Source organism: Oncorhynchus tshawytscha, linkage group LG08, assembly GCF_018296145.1.
Source record: "Oncorhynchus tshawytscha isolate Ot180627B linkage group LG08, Otsh_v2.0, whole genome shotgun sequence".
Lineage (NCBI taxonomy): Eukaryota > Metazoa > Chordata > Actinopteri > Salmoniformes > Salmonidae > Oncorhynchus > Oncorhynchus tshawytscha.
The window spans coordinates 81,193,081-81,211,674 of NC_056436.1; the positions used below are offsets into that span (position 1 = coordinate 81,193,081).

At 43.5% G+C, this 18,594-nt stretch overlaps 3 protein-coding genes across 5 annotated transcripts in view; 2 read left to right on the plus strand and 1 right to left on the minus strand.

Annotated features, from left to right (window-relative positions):
- The first annotated feature begins 522 nt into the window (after positions 1 to 522).
- LOC112241418 (cyclin-G1) lies at positions 523 to 7,813 on the plus strand. Of its 3 annotated transcripts, none has more exons than XM_024409523.2 (7): positions 523 to 705; positions 3,292 to 3,555; positions 3,817 to 4,070; positions 5,071 to 5,149; positions 5,544 to 5,654; positions 5,923 to 6,124; positions 6,330 to 6,532. In XM_024409523.2, exons 2-7 carry the CDS (start codon positions 3,292 to 3,294, stop codon positions 6,383 to 6,385), a joined length of 966 nt encoding a protein of 321 aa, XP_024265291.1. In that variant the 5' UTR covers positions 523 to 705; the 3' UTR covers positions 6,386 to 6,532. The 3 variants fall into 3 exon arrangements, with proteins under 3 accessions (XP_024265291.1, XP_024265299.1, XP_024265307.1); XM_024409531.2 differs by having other exon boundaries at positions 5,923 to 6,128; positions 6,330 to 6,503; XM_024409539.1 differs by lacking the exon at positions 5,923 to 6,124 and having other exon boundaries at positions 524 to 705; positions 6,330 to 7,813.
- Positions 7,814 to 7,855: 42 nt separating this feature from the next.
- Positions 7,856 to 13,382, minus strand: nudcd2 (NudC domain containing 2). Its single transcript, XM_024409590.2, has 4 exons — positions 12,975 to 13,382; positions 9,074 to 9,122; positions 8,765 to 8,916; positions 7,856 to 8,606 (listed from the first exon to the last, which is right to left on the minus strand). Exons 1-4 carry the CDS (start codon positions 13,161 to 13,163, stop codon positions 8,523 to 8,525), a joined length of 474 nt encoding a protein of 157 aa, XP_024265358.1. The 5' UTR covers positions 13,164 to 13,382; the 3' UTR covers positions 7,856 to 8,522.
- Positions 13,383 to 13,417: 35 nt separating this feature from the next.
- Positions 13,418 to 18,594, plus strand: part of LOC112241436 (gamma-aminobutyric acid receptor subunit alpha-6-like) — a 32,185-nt gene continuing 27,008 nt past the window's right edge. The window contains exons 1-6 of the mRNA XM_042326060.1: positions 13,418 to 13,860; positions 14,039 to 14,145; positions 14,354 to 14,421; positions 15,259 to 15,479; positions 17,416 to 17,498; positions 17,930 to 18,073. Coding sequence (XP_042181994.1) covers positions 13,823 to 13,860; positions 14,039 to 14,145; positions 14,354 to 14,421; positions 15,259 to 15,479; positions 17,416 to 17,498; positions 17,930 to 18,073 — 661 coding nt within the window. The 5' untranslated portion in view covers positions 13,418 to 13,822. The remainder of the gene's footprint in view (positions 13,861 to 14,038; positions 14,146 to 14,353; positions 14,422 to 15,258; positions 15,480 to 17,415; positions 17,499 to 17,929; positions 18,074 to 18,594) is intronic.

Consider the following 18,594-nt stretch of genomic DNA (forward strand, 5'->3'; position numbering starts at 1 on the left):
GTTACCAAATAGTGTACCTTTTCTGAATTGTTGGTTTTACATTCATTGTGAAAATGTTACAGAAGACAATCCGCAAATGGTTGTTTGGAACTAAATGCACAATGGTTCAAAAATTATTGACATGCATTACATTTATGGAAACTAAATTTATAACAGTAGTTTGACACACTGCACATGCCTAATGGTTCTATAGATGCCATTTACATTGTGCAACAATAGACCGTGTGCAACAAACTGTTCAGCGTGTCCACAATATGGCCTAACACATATCCTGGAGATAGGACAGTGAGTTCGAAAGGAACTCTGTGCGTTCCAAGGTGCCGGGGCTCGTTCTTTCTCCAAAGGCCTGCCTCTACTCTCCCCATGATAACATAACCCCACCCACTACTGTGAAGGGTGTGACTTTCTTGCTGATGGATGGGTTTTATATCGAATGAAAACGGAGAAGTAGGGTGTGTCGTTTCACCACTGGCCAATTAGACCTTGCTATTTTTGGGCATGGTCTTGGAGTACTACTAAAGGCTGAAAAACCATTTCCTTTCGCCTTACGCCAAGGGTAAGGGGTGTGCATAGGAGTTCAAATTAAATTTGCTGAATGCTTTCTTATTTAAAGTACCTACTGTAATCTGTTCCTGTAACTATTGTCTTTTATACGTTTGGATACGTTCCACTGCAACAACCAACGCTCCTCATATCAAATACAAGGTAAGATCACTCATTTTCACCATTATACATCTTTCTCGTTGATTTCCAGGTGCTAGTTACAATGGTGAACCGTGTCGTTATGTAGCCATATTGTTTCAACGATATCCTACATGGTCGTTTAGTTATTTTGGATGTTGTAGCCTTAACAGGTTACCGGTTTATTTTGCCATGGCCTACTGTCCATTTGCTGTGCCTTCAACTCATAAAAGCGCCTGTTTTGTGAATAATCTCTGTTGTAGATGCAATTTTAACAATAACATCCAATTGATAATGCAGACACTTGTTTGGATCCGAAATATGTATACGTTGTTGTAGTATTAGCTGCGTTTAAGTCGCTACCGTCGGTGTTTCGGATCCTCCATTGGTCTCTATGGGCAGGGAACATGTCCTGACACATCACGCAGACCTCGCTGCGTAATGACGCACTGGCGCATGGCTCCTTAACTTTTTATTTGTTCACATCTCACACTAGTAAAGATTTGTCGTTTTTCTATTTTAAATGGTATTGGTTTATTGTTCATTTCAACTGGATTGCTAACGGTTTACACAGAGATACTTATATCATTTGGCGGGTGTATGTGATAGACGAGCTACTTTTCTAACATGTCCAGACATGTCCTATGCAGTAAGTTGCCACCCCCTATAGTAGGTTTCAGACCAGTTCGTTACATATTCATGGTGACCGGGGAGAAGGAGGACATGACGTTATACTGTAATCAGCTAGATCAGGGGACTTGAACCTTATCTTACCCAGGGACCCCCTCCCAGGTAAACCGGCGATCCAGGAACCCACATCATACGTCTAATCATCAGGTGAATTATAATGGCAAGGACAAGTAATCAACATTTGAGAAATACTTTATTTTGTAGGTACTTTTCATTATTTTTGCTCTCTCCACATTATATGATTTTTATTTATTTTATTTCACCTTTATTTAACCAGGTAGGCCACTTGAGAACAAGTTCTCATTTGTAACTGCGACCTGGCCAAGATAAAGCATAGCTGTGTGAGCAGACAACACAGAGTTACACATGGAATAAACAATTAACAAGTCAATAACACAGTAGAAAACAAAGGGGGGAGTCTATATACAATGTGTGCAAAAGGCATGAGGAGGTAGGCGAATAATTACAATTTTGCAGATTAACACTGGAGTGATAAATGATCAGATGGTCATGTACAGGTAGATATTGGTGTGCAAAAGAGCAAGTAAATAAATAAAAACAGTATGGGGATGAGGTAGGTGAAAATGGGTGGGCTATTTACCAATAGACTATGTACAGCAGCAGCGATCGGTTAGCTGCTCAGATAGCTGATGTTTGAAGTTGGTGAGGGAGATAAGTCTCCAACTTCAGCTATTTTTGCAATTCGTTCCAGTCACAGGCAGCAGAGTACTGGAACGAAAGGCGGCCAAATGAGGTGTTGGCTTTAGGGATGATCAGTGAGATACACCTGCTGGAGCGCGTGCTACGGATGGGTGTTGCCATCGCCTTATCTCAGTTCACTGGTCACGGAGCTTTACCTAGCATGGACTTGTAGATGACCTGGAGCCAGTGGGTCTGGCGACGAATATGTAATGAGGGCCAGCCGACTAGAGCATACAGGTCGCAGTGGTGGGTGGTATAAGGTGCTTTAGTGACAAAACGGATGGCACTGTGATAGACTGCATCCAGTTTGCTGAGTAGAGTGTTGGAAGCCATTTTGTAGATGACATCGCCGAAGTCGAGGATCGGAAGGATAGTCAGTTTTACTAGGGTAAGCTTGGCGGCGTGAGTGAAGGAGGCTTTGTTGCGGAAGAGGAAATGTCAACTCTAACATGGGATATTAGCTAGAAAGGCAACTCAACACATTTTCGCTAAGAGCAGAGTTTGAGCTCTATTTTTTTGTTTTTTTTTGTCTCAGCTTACCAGCAGCCAGTGGCTGGCACTGGTAGCCTAAAAGCCTTTTCAAAGCCTAAATCAGATACTCCAGTGAGTGTAATAGGCTCAATATTAGGAGTAATAGCTTTGGGCAGTAACTTCCCCAAAATATTCACACGTTTCCAACATACCAGTACCATTGTGACACATACTGCCAAAACATCCCCAAACTTGTTTTAAGTAGGCTAGACTACTCATGGTTTATGTGAAATATTATCAATACAATCCCTCTTCTTACACAGACGTAACGAAATGGTTACTGTCCTAACTGGAAAAAGCTTAATAGTTAAGGTCTTATTCGGGTGGGTTCCAACAGGAATCCTTATGAAAAGCTTCGTAAATAACAAGGTTGCCAACAAACGCATACGTTTTTTCACTTAACGTGTTAATTCTGAAAAATGTCTCACTCTGGTAGCCAATGGACAAACATTAAGAATAAGCTAACGTGGTGAGTTGATGCCTATTCGGCAGCTAGTTAGCTAGGTGAATTGTTTGTGCTACTTTTGTATGCATTGTTCGTTGGCATCCTTGTACCTTACTAAGTTTTTGGAACAGATTCCTATTGGAACGTTCCACAAATGATACCCGCCCCTCTTATGAATCAATTCCCTTGAATGAATAATGTACTTTAATAATGGCATAACTACATTCTCTCCCTCTCCATAGATGCTTCCCACAGTGACTGGACCAGGGGCTCTGGCCTTTGCTGTGCAGTTGAAGGCCTTGACTGACCAGGAGTTCAGGTACCAGCCCAAGCTGAGCGGGCTGAGGATCATTGAGACGGCCCATGATAACGGCCTGAGGATGACCGCCCGGCTCAGGGAGTACGAGGTGAAGGACCTCCTGTCTCTGACCAGGTTCTTTGGCTTCAGTGCAGAGACCTTCTCCCTGGCCGTCAACCTGCTGGACCGCTTCCTCGCTGTAATGAAGGTAAGGCCTGGACATCAGACAGGGTTTGATTAGGAATTATTCCAATCTGTCTTTTTATTCATTTGGTTTTAGCTGAGTAGGCAAGGGAAGGGAAACAAATGACTGTTAACTTGGTGCAAGGACTGTAAAATCATGTCTATTCTGTAATATCAGAATCTTGTACAGGCTCTTCACTGTGAAAATATTTCAACGATTACCCCTAAAATGAATGACATTCAAGAACTCTCATTTTAAACATAACCTTTTTAACCTTTCTCCCAGATCCAGCCGAAGCACCTGTCATGCGTGGGCCTGTCCTGTTTCTACATCGCTGTGAAGACCACGGAGGAGAAGAAGAATGTCCCCATGGCCAACGAGCTGATCCGGATCAGCCAGAACCGCTTCACTGTGTCTGACATGATGAGGATGGAGAAGATCATTCTGCAGAAACTCTACTGGAAGGTCAAAGCCCCCACAGCCCTCTACTTCCTCAGGCTGTTCTACCGCCGGATACAGGACACGCTTGAAGATGACTGGTATGATGATTGTAGATATAGTAGGCTTGGACGGTATACTGTATATATCAAGGGTGTCAAACATATGGCATTCGGCCTGTGGGTGTATTTTGAATAAAATAAGATACTAACTCAATATACTTTAAAATGACAAATGGTAGGTAGGATAATGGACCTACATTCATAGTTTCTTAACTGTGTCCAGTTCACTAATAATCACCTGATTTTAGTGCGCCCCTCCGGTCTTCATGGGAGACCGAATGTGGCCCCCGGTGCAAAATGAGTTTGACACCCCTGATAGCGTATATCAGGCTATTTTGAGATGCCCACAGTATGATTTAATAAGTTTTTCATAATTAGGAATATTTTTTGAAATACCCGCAGTCAACTTGTGCACTAGGTTAGTAGATAAATCAGCCGTTGCGTTATTAGTTCATTATAAAGCCGTTCCACAAAGCAGCTGATTGAGCCTGTCTGGCGGCTTGTGTTCAAACATGCTGTGAATACTCTCTAAAAGTAGTGGCTGGATATCAAGGGGGATTTGGATAATGTGGATAAAGTTGATGCATTTAACTAAAACTCAGTTTCACATATATACTCTACAAGTCAAAAGTTTGGACTCCTACTTATTCAATGGTTTTTCTTAATTCTTTACTATTTTTCTACTTTGTAAAATACTAGTGAAGACATCACAAAACTATGAAATAACACATGGAATCATGTAGTAACAAAGTGTTAAATCAAAATATATTTTTGATTCTTCAAAGTAGCCACCCTTTGCCTAGACAGCTTTGCACACTCTTGGCATTCTCTCAACCAGCTTTGAGGTAGTCACCTGGAATGCATTTAAATGAACAGGTCCATATTATGGCAAGGACTGTATCACCACCCCTGTAGCGTTTTATGTTTGTTCAGTGCATCTCATATGTCAGTTACATATGACAACTTCCCTTTATCTCTTATGCCTTACTCTACAAGCAACTTGGAACAGAATTTATTAAAACAAATTCTCTCTCCATAGCAAGGAGATCATGAACGTTGAGAGACTAGAAGCACAGCTGAAAGCCTGCCATTGCTCTTTCACTTTCTCCAAAGTCAAGGTAAGATACTGTAGTTCTGTGTCAAAACAAATGTGTTTGTCTAATTCAGAATCTATCAATACTATGTGTCAAGGAAAACCAATTTAACTTGACTATAAAATACAGGAGCAAGGGGCATGTAGGCTAGTTCATGTTGTGACATTGGATCTCGGCCTATTTTGGGCAGTTGGGATATGTAGGCTAGTTCATGTTGTGACATTGCATCTCGGCCTATTTTGGGCAGTTGGGAAAGGGGTTGATGAGCTTTGAGGGTAAAAGACGTACTCAAAATAGTTTCAAACCGACTAAAATATATATATATATATATATATATATATATATAAAAAGATCACTCTTAATATTTAGTTTTCATACTAACCTAATTTCTTTCTTCCCCCTCTTTCTCTCTCCACAGCCCTCTCTGCTTGCCCTGTCCTTGTTGGCCTTGGAGCTTCAGGAGCAGCATGACCATGAGCACATAGACAAGCTGCTCAACACCTTCCAGTGTCTACAGCAGCAACTCACTGTGAGTGTTTACTGTCTAGCCAGCTAGCCTAATCTCCGATCTGTTTGTACTGTCTGTCACACCAAACATTGGGAATAGCTGTTGGCAAGAGGTTACAAAAAGATCTGGGATTCAGGCTACCACCCCAGTGTCATCACTCCCCAAACATGTCTGTTGTAACAGGATACTAACCAGGGTTTTGTTCATTGGGGCATACAACAGTAAATGTTTGAAATTGAAAACGAGAGGGAAGACATGCTCAAATAAAACCCGTTTCTTATTGGACTAGCCCAAGGTCCCCCCTCCACCCCGTTTGGTGCCTAATGAATACAACCCAGAATCGGAAGGTGTTCTGTGTCCTGAATGGAGCCCTATGCGCCTGGGCAAAAGTATTGCAGTCGCTACAGAGAATAAGGTGTGGAGCTCTGCGTGTTGGAGCCCCAAGGACTATTGCTCAACGGATGACCTAATGTTGAGAGTTCATGGCAAATGTAGGCAAGTTGATTGAACATGTGTAGGTCATGTTCCATTTTAGAACCTTTGGAATTGGGAACCTTCTCTGGGTTGTTAATGATACAAAGGGGGAAACGGACTAACACAAGCGCTCTGATTGACAGGGTTTTAAAATAAATTGCTGCTCGGACGTTCTGCATGATCATTCAGATTTTTTCCTCTCCCCGTTTCTTATTTCCTCAGGTCCGAGAAGGAGACCTGGTTATCGTGACAGAGTTGGCTATGAAGTGTCTGATTGAGTATTCAACCACCAGGGTCTCCAGGCCCAACAGCCAGAGGCTTCGTTGGATCCTCTCTGGCAGAACGCAACGCACATTGAAACACAGCTACTACAAGATTGCCCATATGCCCACAATCCCCGAGTCCGCCTACTGAACCCTGGGGCTGGGTGACCACTGATACAAAAGTAGGAGTACACCGATACAAAAGGAGAAGTAGGTTACCACCTCTTCTCCCCTAAAAACCTTTTGTTTTTCAGTTTAATGGGGGAGAAAAAAATATTGCCTAAAAGCCCCCCCCAAAAAACTACAACTTCTTGTACTCTACTGTTGCTACGTGGTCACCTACCTCCATCACTAACCCATTTCCCTTACAGTACTGCATTATGGATGATGCAGTTCTTTAAGGGGAAAACCTGTAACAAATGTATTTCCCCCTTTCTCCTGGTTTTTTTGTTCTCATGGTACTTTTTGAATAAGCTCACTATTTATTAGCCTACATCTGCTTCATTGACTAAGTGTGCATCTGAAATGGCACCCTATTCCCTATATAGTGCACTACTTTTGATAAGAGCTGATTTTGTTCTTTAAAAGGAATAGGGTGCCATTGAGAAGGCACACTAAGGGAGTAATGCCCGGTCAAGAGTGGGTTTAATCCGCTGCCATCTAGCGAAGGTTAAATGCTTGCACGCGTGTATACAGTATGTTCTTATCTGAATCAGTACCAACATGAATACTCTGCATAGTATTCTATCGTGGTTGCTGGTTTTAAGCAATGAAGTATAGAACCACCTAGGTCCTCAGTCCACTATGTGGAAGAGGAGGGAGAAGGGTTTTGTGAAAATGCAAAAACAATGGAACCAAGAAATCGGACCCAAAACCCTTAACTTCCACCCTAGGTTGATGAACTGGCCTAAAAATGCACACTCCTCTACCCAAGGTGAACATTTCCTTTTTTACTATTGAAATATTGATATGGTTTATTTGTTGTACTTGTGGAGGACGTTTGAGGTTTTTAGCTTGCAGGTTAGCATGCTGAAACTGGCTGTGGATGACATGGTATCCTACTAGGGTGCCATTTTGGACACGACCACTATCTTCTAATGTAATGTTAACTATTACTAACAACGATCACGATTACATAATGCGATGTTGAATTACCTTGATTTGTGGCAAAATCTTAGCCTTTAGAAAACAACCATTCGAAAAATGCACTCTTAAGTCACTTAGGTAAGCACAGTCGATATAGGAAATTAAGTTAGTTTGTGATTTGCATTTGCTAGACTATTTGCATTTGACCATAGGCCCCACAATTGATCTGAAATGAAGTTCGTTAAAGAATTTGAAGTTGATGTTCTAGAATTTGAGAACTTTTCCATAAAATTGGATTTACACCACCTGTTCAACCCATGTGTTTACACCTTTCAATAAAACGATATTGAAAAGCTGTTTGGTTGCACTGTCAATGTTCTGAAACCACATCCATCAAAACAACTTGTCAGCCATTTTATTATAAATCCACAGCAGAATTTCCATACCGACAGCTATTTAACTGAATTGTGGCAATGCAGTCTGAATGGTTTGGCAGAATAAAAAAAAAGCCAATCCTAAATGCATACAACGGTTGAAAGAAAAGGCAGGATGTGGGTTTGTACAGTTATGGCTTATAGTTTCAAATTATAGAATATTATAATCATTGTCTGTTCTTTGCCCAAAGGCAACTGCTCATCCTGCACTGAGTTCATAACCAAAGCGGGAAGGTGGTAATTACAGTCGAAGTTAAATCAGTTGGCTGCATTCATATGCTTTGAACGGTTGAGAAACACCATGCTTGTAAACAAATTAGTGTTCAAAAACATTTAGATAACATTAAACTGCCAAAAATGTAATTTCATTTGTAGGTGACAAGAGGTCAGCATGTGGGACAAGTCGGTGCTCAGGGATGATAGCCGATATATTAGAGTACTTTCCCACCAGTAATTTCCAGTTGGAGGGGCCTTAACTGATTTTCCCCAGTCGTATGTGGTAAATACCACCTTCCCACTTGGTTATAAACACAGCACAATCTCTTCACCCCTAGGCCTTAGCAAGCCTCAAGTGTCCATTTGACAGTCTCTGGCATACTGTGGGGTGGGTCCCCTTTCCTGTTTAACAACTGTCACTTCTGCAAGCTGGAGAAGTCTGGCCCACCACCTGCAAAGTTCCCAGAGATCTCTGCTCCACTGAAGTCAAAGCCAGGGTTCTGTTGACACAGTGGGAAGTGACACAGCAACATTCATTTAATGTAGAGAGAGAGCCTGCATGTGTTAATATGCCTCCATCTATCCATGTTTTACAGATGAAGGAGAGAGGCCATTGAAGTGTTTACGGCTCTGTGTGGGACTGTCTCGTATGACTCACCTCTCTCTGGAACCTCTCCAGAGTTAGTTTCTTCTGCATCTGGTCCTGGAGCCAGGCATCAGCACAATACTCTCCCTCTAGCAGAGAGGACCAGCAGTTACCTGCCTCCCTGTTCGTCTTCATCAGCACGATACGGATCAGACACTTGTCCTCTGGAAAAGACGTGTGGATGGGGAGAGTGATCGCTTAGGCTTTATTTTCAACCAATATCTGTTAATGACTTATCCACGGGATGGGGAGTGAAAGACTGATTTATTATGCAAGGTTTACATTCAACCATTGTGTTGATTTGAATTACTAGAAACCCACCTAATGTCCACGTTCCTTCATCCGCAACAGTGATGCCAAATAATTTACCCTGGAAGTACAAGAGACATGACTATAAGCAAAAACAATCCTACCTGCAACCAATCAAAACAAACAGGTAATTAAAAATGGACCAATAAGCTTGCAGTTTTACAAATTCACCTGAGTCTAGCATATATGGGTTTACTGGAAACCAGTTTCTCAGGGATACAGTATTTTCAACCTAACTTCTATTTCCCCTGGGAAAAACAGATGTGGGAACACCTGCTACGTTAGGCTGACCTGAATCAGAGAGAAGCACCTTCACCAAGAAACCATTCTGTAGATCACTATGTTATAGCTACATCTTTATATGCATGTTACATTAAATAATGTGTACTTTGGAAAATACATGTCGTGGTAATTATCTGGGAGTCACCTATGCAGGTAAAACAAGATGAGTTTTGGAAGGATGGCCTCAGCATGTACACATTTGATTGCATGGGTGGAGGGTCATGCTTTTTCCAAGGAGAGGGTTTAAGTATTTTATAATCATCTAGTCCAGGGGAGAGTCATGTAATTTATGAAATGTCTATTTATCAATGTTTTAGAATGAGTTGCTTATTAGGCTACATATTGGTGTGTCCGATGCCGCCCCTCATCTCTGATTTTCCGCTGGGCGTGCAATATCAAGTGTGCCTATAGGCTATTTAGTGTGGTCTCAATCAAATGATCCATAGCTGCCATTGGCTACGAAGTGCATGCTCGGAGAAGAACAGACCAAAGTTATATTCCTAAGATACCTGCTGGGATGGTGTTAAATAAACTAGGCTACATTACACACGGCAATGGATACTGCAACCATGAATCCCTGCCTGCTCAGCTCTTGCTGATCAAAAACGTTTTATTGTGTGCTGCCTAACCAATGGCTGTTCAGGGGAAACGCTTCTTCTGAAAATAATCTTGCTTGTGGACTAGCTGATGTTCGGTTTGAGACAGAGGGAGATCCACTTCAATAGCTTGCTACTACTATAATTGATTTGATTTAAAAACAAGATGTTTCTTACCCCTGATGTATTTATCAGAGTTATTGACTTCCCAATAAGACATTCCAGTGCTGAAACTTGAAGCAGCAACGGCACAATTAACTCAAAATCGACAGCTCATGGTGCTAAAAGTTCAATTCAAATAAGCATAATTCCTTTCAACATCTTCATTTTAATTAGACTTTACTAATAAGAGGGCTTTGTGTTGGAGCCTATTTCTTCCTATTTAAGAATTAAGAGGTAGGCCCACCTGTTTGACAGAATTAGGCTGCTATATCCTATTAGTTCAGTGTGTCAAATCGGAGGGCATGCTGTCCGGTCCTCTGGCAGTCTCTATGGGGGTGCCACAGGGTTCAATTCTCGGGCCGACTCTTTTCTCTGTATATATCAATGATGTTGCTCTTGCTGCGGGCGATTCCCTGATCCACCTCTACGCAGACGACACCATTCTATATACTTTCGGCCTGTCATTGGACACTGTGCTATCTAACCTCCAAACAAGCTTCAATGCCATACAACACTCCTTCCGTGGCCTCCAACTGCTCTTAAACGCTAGTAAAACTGCATGCTTTTCAACTGATCGCTGCCTGCACCCGCATGCCCGACTAGCATCACCACCCTGGATGGTTCCGACCTTGAATATGTGGACATCTATAAGTACCTAGGTGTCTGGCTAGACTGCAAACTCTCCTTCCAGACTCATATCAAACATCTCCAATCAAAAATCAAATCAAGAGTCGGCTTTCTATTCCGCAACAAAGCCTCCTTCACTCACGCCGCCAAGCTTACCCTAGTAAAACTGACTATCCTACCGATCCTCGACTTCGGCGATGTCATCTACAAAATGGCTTCCAACACTCTACTCAGCAAACTGGATGCAGTCTATCACAGTGCCATCCGTTTTGTCACTAAAGCACCTTATACCACCCACCACTGCGACTTGTATGCTCTAGTCGGCTGGCCCTCGCTACATATTCGTCGCCAGACCCACTGGCTCCAGGTCATCTACAAGTCCATGCTAGGTAAAGCTCCGCCTTATCTCAGTTCACTGGTCACGATGGCAACACCCATCCGTAGCACGCGCTCCAGCAGGTGTATCTCATTGATCATCCCTAAAGCCAACACCTCATTTGGCCGCCTTTCGTTCCAGTACTCTGCTGCCTGTGACTGGAACAAATTGCAAAAATCGCTGAAGTTGGAGACTTTTATCTCCCTCACCAACTTCAAACATCAGCTATCTGAGCAGCTAACCGATCGCTGCAGCTGTACATAGTCTATTGGTAAATAGCCCACCCATTTTCACCTACCTCATCCCCATACTGTTTTTATTTATTTACTTTTTCTGCTCTTTTGCACACCAATATCTCTACCTGTACATGACCATCTGATCATTTATCACTCCAGTGTTAATCTGCAAAATTGTAATTATTCGCCTACCTCCTCATGCCTTTTGCACACATTGTATATAGACTCCCCCTATGTTTTCTACTGTGTTATTGACTTGTTAATTGTTTACTCCATGTGTAACTCTGTGTTGTCTGCTCACACTGCTATGCTTTATCTTGGCCAGGTCGCAGTTGCAAATGGGAACTTGTTCTCAACTAGCCTACCTGGTTAAATAAAGGTGAAATAAAAAATAAAAATAAAACATTTGTCTGTCAATTCCTTCACCCACCATGCATTCTTTAAATAACAGTCTGTCACTGACATGGAGGTAGGGTAAGTTAAAACCAAGACTCAAATTGAGGGGGTATACCATAGGCCTACCTTTACTTAAAGAAAAGGGCAAAAAGCCCAGACCTACCCCTTGTTAGTTGAAGATTTTGAAGACAATAAAAACAGATCTGATTATATAAAGCGATCTACTGTATAACAGCGTTTTGTTCGGCAATGTTTTATTCTACAAACAAGCTTTAAAATACACGTGAAGAAGTTACCATGACGCACATGGTCTCCTTTCTTTGATGTTTAGAGGCGGAGCTACAACCTTTAGCAGGGGAGACAAAAAAATAAAATTGACTTCGCTTGGGAAGTAATCAAATTGATTAAGCTATTAACTTTCAGTCAAATAAAAGGATGTTTAAACCCTGACAACTTTTAAGGAAACACTGGCGACCTCTCGTTGGGATAAGACATGGAAGAGGAGCCAGCAGTTAAAGCTTACAGTTTTCTGCATTGGTAGGCCTCTGTCTGGGTAGGAAAGGTAGGCCTAACTTTTATAAGTACCATGCTCAGATTCCTAATGACATCTCAGATTGAATTATTTGCAAACAGGGACAGTTTCGTTGCAAACAAGAAACACTGATTTGGCATTGGAGAAATATGATAAGACATTAGGCCAATCTCTCTGCCCAGTCTTAGCCTGGAATTTCAGTAATTTGTGTGGTATTAAAAAATATTATTCTAAAATGACTTAGAATTGCATGACATTTTTATGAAAAGGGTATTTTTCCTCGGACCTGAAAACATGATAGAATCATGCAATGCTTTTACTATAAAGGTGATCTTTCCACCCCTACTCTTGTCCATCGTGGTCTGCGAATCCATAACCTTCTGGCCCGCAGGCCTGTGTGCCATCCAATGCTTAGGACTAAGAACACTTTCTAAAACTGCATATCTAAGGCTTTGGTCTGTCCAAGAAGTGAGGTTAAACTCTAGACATGTTCTCTGCTATCCCCTTTGTTTTCATCATTATTTGGGGTAAACGAGGGTCACTTGTTTTTTTCTCTGCAAACGTTCAGGGTGGGTTTAAGTTAAATATATTTTTACTAAGGGGGGGCCATCCATTTTCATTGCAGAATGTTCTGATTTTGTTCATGTCGCTAACCCTTATTAACATTCACTACCTTACTTTGAAATGTGTTTGTTGTGATGCCTACCTTGAAGACTTGTTGTCCTTTGACGTGTAGTTCTATCTGTTTGGATCCCAGGTTACATTTGACTTCTTTGCCAGACGTCCCATGTGGTACATTCACTTCAATAAATACCTCCTCCATGGTTTGGGACCAGTTTCCCCATGGTGTTTTACACGGGATAACGCCGCTTCTCTCCTCGAAGTGGACCGACATGCTGCTGGCTAGCGACCCTCTCACGCCTCCTGATCTGATACTTAGCTAACCGGCTAGCTAAATGTTGTTTATTCTCTCAAACGATGTTCAGGTCCTAACTTGTACCGACATAACGATATGTAACCATTCCAAAACATATACTTATACGCATAAGCTGGCTAGAAAATATGACCAAAATTGAATAGGACAGTGTTTACGCCAGTCAGTTAGTTCTTCCAGAAACATCCTGGAGTTACTTCCTCGCTAGTTGAGTTTCCGGTGGCTGAACCGCCAAAAGGCACAGAGAGCGCCACCTGCTGTTTAGACGCGCAATGGTCAAGGGGTCAAGAATCTTGATCTAAAAATAACACACATAGCCTTGAAATTCCATCCGAGATTATACATTTTAACAACTGGAAGAGTATAGTTCCCCGAGTATACAATAACAGTTAAAATGTTTACATTTCTCCATCTATTCTGTCATCACTCTCTTTTCCTAACAAGTGTCCCAGTCTAACCATGGGTTGGATTTTCTGTGCTAATCTCCTAATTCGATTACTTCACAAATCCTTGTGTTTAAAATACATTCAGTTTAGACTAGCGGAGGGCAGAGAAAGGCTGACTATTTAATTTCAACTCAGAGTTTGACAGGGAATGTTTTGCATAACCTGCTGGCAAGGATGGGTATCATGATTCTGATTTTGGTCACTTTGACCTGGTGAGTAAAATAACCTTTTTCTAATTGTATCATTGGGTAGGCCTCTATAGTTTATTGAATGTATATAAATGATGTATGATAATAAACATACCAATCCTAATAGGTTCAACCTACTAAGTTTATAGGCTTACACAGGGCAGTTCTAAACTTCCATCAATTATTATTGTATTGATTTCAGTGTTGGCCGTGTCTATGGACAAGAAAGCTACGCTGGTGAAAACATCACCCGTATTCTGGACCGACTACTAGATGGTTATGACAACCGGTTGCGGCCAGGATCTGGAGGTGGGACTGTCCTAGACCTCTATTCTGATTTATTTTCCTGTATCGTACATCTACAGAACCTTTCATTGAAGAAGTGGGAAATAGCCTAGTTGGGATATTACATTGTACAGTATTTTTACCTGATTAGATTCTCTAAAATAATTGTTTATAGTCTACAGCTTTTCCATATTTTCATGGGCAACAATTAAAATCACTATATCCTTTTCAGGTATGATTACAGAGGTGAAAACAGATATCTTTGTCACCAGCTTTGGACCAGTATCAGATGTGGAAATGGTAAGAGACACTCAGCATATTCCCACATAGGCTTACTGTCACATAATGAATGTAAATTAGCAGCTGTGAATGTAAATTAGCAACTGTGAATGTAAATTAGCAACTGTGAATGTAAATTAGCAACTTTATATGTTATGTTTACATGCTGTTATTACATATGGGTGACAACTGAGCTTCCCGTGTGTAGCAGCGGTCTAAGGCACTGCATCTCAGTGCTAGAGGAGTCACTACAGACCCTGGTTCGATTCCAGGCTGTATCACAACCGGCCGTGATTGAGAGTACCATAGGGCGGCGCACAATTGCCCCAGCGTCGTCCGGGTTAGGGTTTGGCCGAGGTAGGCCATCACTGTAAATAAGAATGTGTTCTTAACTGACTTGCCTAGTTAAATAAAGGTTGAATAAAAACACATAAAATAAAATGTTCCACTGCACAGCTGCCTTATGGGTAGACAGCTTTATACTGTAGATAATGAGCTATTTAGTTTGATTAGTCTGTTTCAATACAGTGGAGGGTCCTGGTCTGGCAGAATGTTTATTTCAGCTTCTAGATCAATATGTCGAGCAAACTGAATGCTCAAATACATTGATGAATGAATATCTATAGGTAGTTATTGTCCTAATCATCTCATCATCTCTCTGGACTGGCTTGTTCGAATGGATTTAACTGTAGACAGTTAGTTAGAAACACCTGTAGTATGTCTGTGGTTTGGAGCAGGACCTGCATATCATACTGTACATTCCTCTGGCCTTCTTCAGGACTGTAGAATATAGATTCTAGATCCAGAACCTGTCTGGTGATCAGTCATCTAATGCCCGGCCTTCTATCTCCTCCTCAGGAGTACACCATCGACATGTTCTTCCGACAGACCTGGGTGGACGAGAGGCTGAAGTACGACGGCGCCGTGGACATCCTGCGTCTCAACAACAAGATGGTGGATAAGATCTGGACACCCGACACGTTCTTCAGGAACTCCAGGAAGTCCATCGCACACAATATGACCACTCCCAACAAGCTGTTCCGCATCATGCAGAACGGGACCGTCCTCTATACCATGAGGTAACCTGAGCCCCGAGCCCCTCCTCCCTGGACTCCCCTGTAGAACCTCTTCCCCATGAGGTAGCCCCTCCTCCCTGGACCCTCCTGTAGAACCCCTTCATCATGAGGTAGCCCCCCGGACCCTCCTGTAGAACCCCTTAACCATGAGGTAGCCCCTCCTCCCTGGACCCTCCTGTAGAACCTCTTCCCCATGAGGTAGCCCCTCCTCACTGGACCCTCCTGTAGAACCTCTTCCCCATGAGGTAGCCCCTCCTCTCTGGATCCTCCTGTAGAACACCTTCACCATGAGGTAGCCCCTCCTCCCTGGACCCTCCTGTAGAACCCCTTCACCATGAGGTAGCCCCTCTTCCCTGGACCCTCCTGTAGAACCTCTTCCCCATGAGGTAGCCCCTCCTCCCTGGACCCTCCTGTAGAACCCCTTCACCATGAGGTAGCCCCTCTTCCCTGGACCCTCCTGTAGAACCTCTTCCCCATGAGGTAGCCCCTCCTCCCTGGACCCTCCTGTAGAACCCCTTCACCACGAGGTAGCCCCTCCTCCCTGGACCCTCCTATAGAACCCCTTCACCATGAGGTAGCCCCTCCTCCCTGGACCCTCCTGTAGAACCTCTTCCCCATGAGGTAGCTCCTCCTCCCTGGACCCTCCTGTAGAACCTCTTCCCCATGAGGTAGCCCCTCCTCCCTGGACCCTCCTGTAGAACCTCTTCCCCATGAGCTAGCCCCTCCTCCCTGGACCCTCCTGTAGAACCCCTTCACCATGAGGTAGCCCCTCCTCCCTGGACCCTCCTGTAGAACCTCTTCCCCATTAGCTAGCCCCTCCTCCCTGGACCCTCCTGTAGAGCCCCTTCACCATGAGGTAGCCCCTCCTCCCTGGACCCTCCTGTAGATCCCCTTCACCATGAGGTAGCCCCTCCTCCCTGGACCCTCCTGTAGAACCCCTTCACCACGAGATAGCCCCTCCTCCCTGGACCCTCCTGTAGAACCTCTTCACCATGAGGTAGCCCCTCCTCCCTGGACCCTCCTGTAGAACCTCTTCCCCATGAGGTAGCCCCTCCTCCCTGGACCCTCCTGTAGAACCCCTTCCCCATGAGGTAGCCCCTCCTCCCTGGACCCTCCCGTAGAACCCCTTCACCGTGAGGTAGCCCCTCCTCCCTGGACCCCCTGTAGAACCCCTTCACCGTGAGGTAGCCCCTCCTCCCTGGACCCTCCCGTAGAACCCCTTCACCGTGAGGTAGCCCCTCCTCCCTGGACCCCCTGTAGAACCCCTTCACCGTGAGGTAGCCCCTCCTCCCTGGACCCTCCCGTAGAACCCCTTCACCATGAGATAGCCCCTCCTCCCTGGACCCTCCTGTAGAACCTCTTCACCATGAGGTAGCCCCTCCTCCCTGGACCCTCCTGTAGAACCTCTTCCCCATGAGGTAGCCCCTCCTCCCTGGACCCTCCTGTAGAACCCCTTCCCCATGAGGTAGCCCCTCCTCCCTGGACCCTCCCGTAGAACCCCTTCACCGTGAGGTAGCCCCTCCTCCCTGGACCCCCTGTAGAACCCCTTCACCGTGAGGTAGCCCCTCCTCCCTGGACCCTCCCGTAGAACCCCTTCACCGTGAGGTAGCCCCTCCTCCCTGGACCCCCTGTAGAACCCCTTCACCATGAGGTAGCCCCTCCTCCCTGGACCCTCCCGTAGAACCCCTTCTCCATGAGGTAGCCCCTCCTCCCTGGACCCTCCTATAGAACCCCTTCACCGTGAGGTACCTACAGGAAGAAGTGTTTTAAATAAACCTATTTTTTTGTAGCCAAATAAGACTGTCAATTAAGACTATGAAAAATGAAATGCCGTTGCAGTGCTGCTCTGCACATAGGAAACCAGTTGTGTTGTACTGTATACACAGTTTTTACACAGATGATGAAATCAGAAGTGTAATGTATTCTATGTGTATCTCAGACTAACCATCAGTGCAGAGTGTCCCATGAGTCTCATGGACTTCCCTATGGACGGACATGCCTGTCCTCTCAAGTTCGGCAGCTGTGAGTAGTCAGTCTAGCATCTCCTTTCTCTGGTTCTTTTTCTAAAGGAATTAGGGCTGTCATATTCATATAATGTTTTTTGTATTGGAAAAGCAAACATTTTGAGCAAATTCACGATTAATCGCGATTAATTACAGCAAATCCTGCGACAACATCGATTATTATGATTTTTTTAGCGTTTGACAGCCATAAAAGTAATTTTAAAGTGATTCATCGTTAAAAACAAAGTTTGCTTATGGCACTGAAACAGGTCAATTCACATCCTTGTGCTCCAGCTTCCTCAAAACAGTTTTCAAACATATCCCCTTTGTAGTGCACTATTTATGGAACAGGGACCATTTCAGACACCTACGATGTCTTGTAGTTTCTGTCAACATTATATATGTACGAATGTTATGACAACTGAATGAACTTGTTTCTGAATACATCAGATGCGTACACGAGCAGTGAGATCACCTTTACCTGGAGGAAGGGTCTGGAATCTTCTGTAGACTGTCCTCAGGAGTCTATCAGTCTGCTCCAGTATGACTTGGTGGGACAGAGGTTATCCATGGAGACGTTCAAGTCCAATACAGGTAAGGACCCACTGTAGGTTACATCACATGTAAAATTAGAGACAAAGAGGGAGAGAAAAAAAGAGGGAGAGAGAAAGAGGGAGAGAGAGACTACTACATTACACTAACACACTACTACACTACACACACCACTACACACACTACTACACTACTAGACTGCACTTCTACACTACTACACTACACTACCACACTACTACACACAGTACTACACATACTACACATACATACTACTACATACTACTACATTACACTACCACACTACGTTAGTACAATAAACTACTACACTGCACTACACTACACTATTACACTACACTACTACATTACACTACTACACTAATACAATACACTACAATACTACACGACACTACTACATTACACTACATGACTACACTACACTACTACACTACTACATTACACTACTGCACTGCACTACTACACTACACTACACAACCCTACATTACTACACTACTACACTACACTACCACACTACTACACAACACTATACTACTCTACACTACACT